The sequence below is a fragment of the Bison bison genome, unplaced genomic scaffold (genome assembly GCF_000754665.1).
Source record: "Bison bison bison isolate TAMUID 2011002044 unplaced genomic scaffold, Bison_UMD1.0 scf7180017864456, whole genome shotgun sequence".
NCBI lineage: Eukaryota > Metazoa > Chordata > Mammalia > Artiodactyla > Bovidae > Bison > Bison bison.
Window position 1 is genome coordinate 525,902 of NW_011495018.1, and position 2,524 is coordinate 528,425.

General features: G+C 64.9%; 1 protein-coding gene across 1 annotated transcript in view; it reads right to left on the reverse strand.

Moving 5' to 3' along the window:
• The window catches only part of DPYSL4 (dihydropyrimidinase-like 4), a 21,547-nt gene that overhangs the window by 2,170 nt on the left and 16,853 nt on the right, over positions 1-2,524 (reverse strand). The window contains exons 8-12 of the mRNA XM_010859558.1: positions 1,756-1,855; positions 1,522-1,678; positions 1,169-1,310; positions 377-547; positions 13-84 (exon numbers count right to left, since the gene is read on the reverse strand). Of these exons, the coding sequence (XP_010857860.1) occupies positions 13-84; positions 377-547; positions 1,169-1,310; positions 1,522-1,678; positions 1,756-1,855 (642 nt within the window). The remainder of the gene's footprint in view (positions 1-12; positions 85-376; positions 548-1,168; positions 1,311-1,521; positions 1,679-1,755; positions 1,856-2,524) is intronic.

Genomic DNA, 2,524 nt, shown 5'->3' on the forward strand with positions numbered 1-2,524 from the left:
CTCCAGCACAACCCGGCCCTGACTGATGACCACGCTGGGGGCTCCTCTGCACTCCAAGCCCTCAAAGATGTTGTACTCCACGTTCTGGGGGGACAGCAGCCCTCTGAGCCCTCAGGAGGCCTTAGCACTGCTCAGAGTCTGGAGCCAGGGCCCCGGTGGGAAGCGTCCACTCAGCCTGGGTTGGGCTTTCGAGGGGCAGCTGTGCCTGCACCCCTGGCCCCTCGGACACATCTCCCGGGCACACACAGTGGGTGAGCTCTGCCCCAAGACAGGGTCCCCCGCCCCCGCTGGCCCTGCCCATCCCAGGATGTCCAGGATGGCTGCAGGTACCCCCCAGACCCCAAGCTGGCCCCCATGTGGGACCGGCTTCTCTCACCAGGCTGTGGCTCTTGGCAGAGATGATTCTTGTGGCCCGGGGATTCCATATGACCAAGTCAGCATCGGAGCCCACGGCCACCCGCCCCTTCCTTGGGTAAAAGTTGAAGATTTTGGCTGCGTTCGTACTGGTCACGGCAACAAACTCATTCTCGTCCATCTGCCCTGAGGCCTGAGAAGCCAGAAGGCGGGGTCAGGGGCGCCCCTCCCCAGCAGCACGCAGGGTCTGGTTTCCGGGCTCCCGTGTGCACGCGCCACCCTCCAGGCTGAGGGCAGCGTGCCTCAGTGAGGCCTGCAGGTCTGGTCCTCCCTGGGCACTGAGCCCATCTCCACGCTCACTTTGTGGGCAAGTGAATGCTGATGTTTCCACAATGACATCTGTCCCCAGAGGATGTGACTGGCCCCCAGCGATGGCCAGGAGCCTGGGGTCAGGGCCTCGGCCAGGGGGAGGGCTCAGGGCCAGGGCTGGGGGCGCGGGGGCGGAGGCCCCAGGTGAGATAGACGTCTGGGGGAACCTCGGTCCTCCTGGGGAGACGCTGCAGAGTGTAGGGACCCCCTGTGCTCAGGGCCGGTGTATCAGGACCAGGGCGGGGCCTGGCTACGTGGAGTCTCCTCTGGGGGACTAGAGCAGAATGTCTGGGGACCCCAGGGTGACTGGGCTGGGGGGGCAGCCTGGAGCCCGCCCGCCCTGAGCTCCGCTCCACGCGGAGACTTTGCTCGTCCAGGGGCTTCCCTTTGTGGTCCCGCCAGCTCCTCCATGAGGAGGGGTCCCATGGCCCTTCATCTCACCCACCACACACTTCTCCCAGACCACGGACATGCGCTCCTCCACGCCGTTGGTACCCTCGGGGATGAGCGTGAAGTTGTCCCTGCCGACGGCCTTCTGAGCGGTGGTGAAGGTGCAGTGGGCGCTGCCAGTCACCTGGAGGTCCCCGCTGCAGAGAGCCGGGGTCACAGGGGCCCAGGGGGCCCGTCCTCCCCGAGCACCCCCACCCCACGCCTGGCCACGGGGTGGAGTTGTGCCCGCAGGGTGCGGCCAGGAGGTGGGCGCAGGCTCCCTGGACGGGGGGCCCAGGGACTCCTGCCTGGACAGCAGGGTGGGGGAGAGCCCCGCAGCTGGGGGGCGCAGGGCCAGGGGCTCCCTACCTGGACAGCAGGGCGGTGAGGTGGTCCGCGGTGCTGGGATCTGGGCTGATGGGGGGTGACGTGACGAAGGCGGCGGCCTTGGCCCAGTTCTTGCTCCAGTAGTGCGAGCCGTCCGCGCCCAGGCCGGCGGTGATGGGCTCCCCGAACACCACCACCCCTGTGGCAAGGCGTGAGCGGCACCGCGGCCGCAGGACCATCCCCCACCCCCGCCACGGGCTGGGCCAGGCCTCCCACCATGCTGCCCTTCAATTTCCCGACTGCGAGGACTGCTCCCTGACCCGGGGCACCGGGCCTGCCCGGGGCTCCTGCGGGGCCGCTCTGCCCCCGCCTCGCTCTGCCGGGGCACAGACACACCGGCTTCCCCGCCCGCCACGGACCTGCCTCCTCCACGGCCCGGTGTCCAGCCAGACGGCACCTGGCCCCAGACCCACGCCCGCCCCCACCCGGGAGGTGTCCAGGGAGCAGCAGCTCAGCCCGGGGGTCAGCTGGGCGGGGCTCTTCACACAACCCGAGGGTGCAGGCTTACACACCACACCGCACACACCATATACACAGACACACACACACACATCATATCAGCACCACACACACACACACACACACCATACACACACACAGACACATCACGTAAGCACACACACACAGACACACACCATACGCACAGACACACACCATACACACAGACACACACCATACACACACACAGACACATCACGTAAGCACACACACACACACACCCCATACACACACAGACACATATCACGTAAACACACACACATACTATACACACACAGAGACACATCACGTAAGCACACACACCACACACACACACACACCATACACACACAGACACATATCACGTAAGCACACACACACACACACCATACACACACACAGACACACACACCACACACACACAGACACATCACGTAAGCACACACACACACACCATACACACACACAGACACACATCACATAAGCACACACACCACACACAAACACA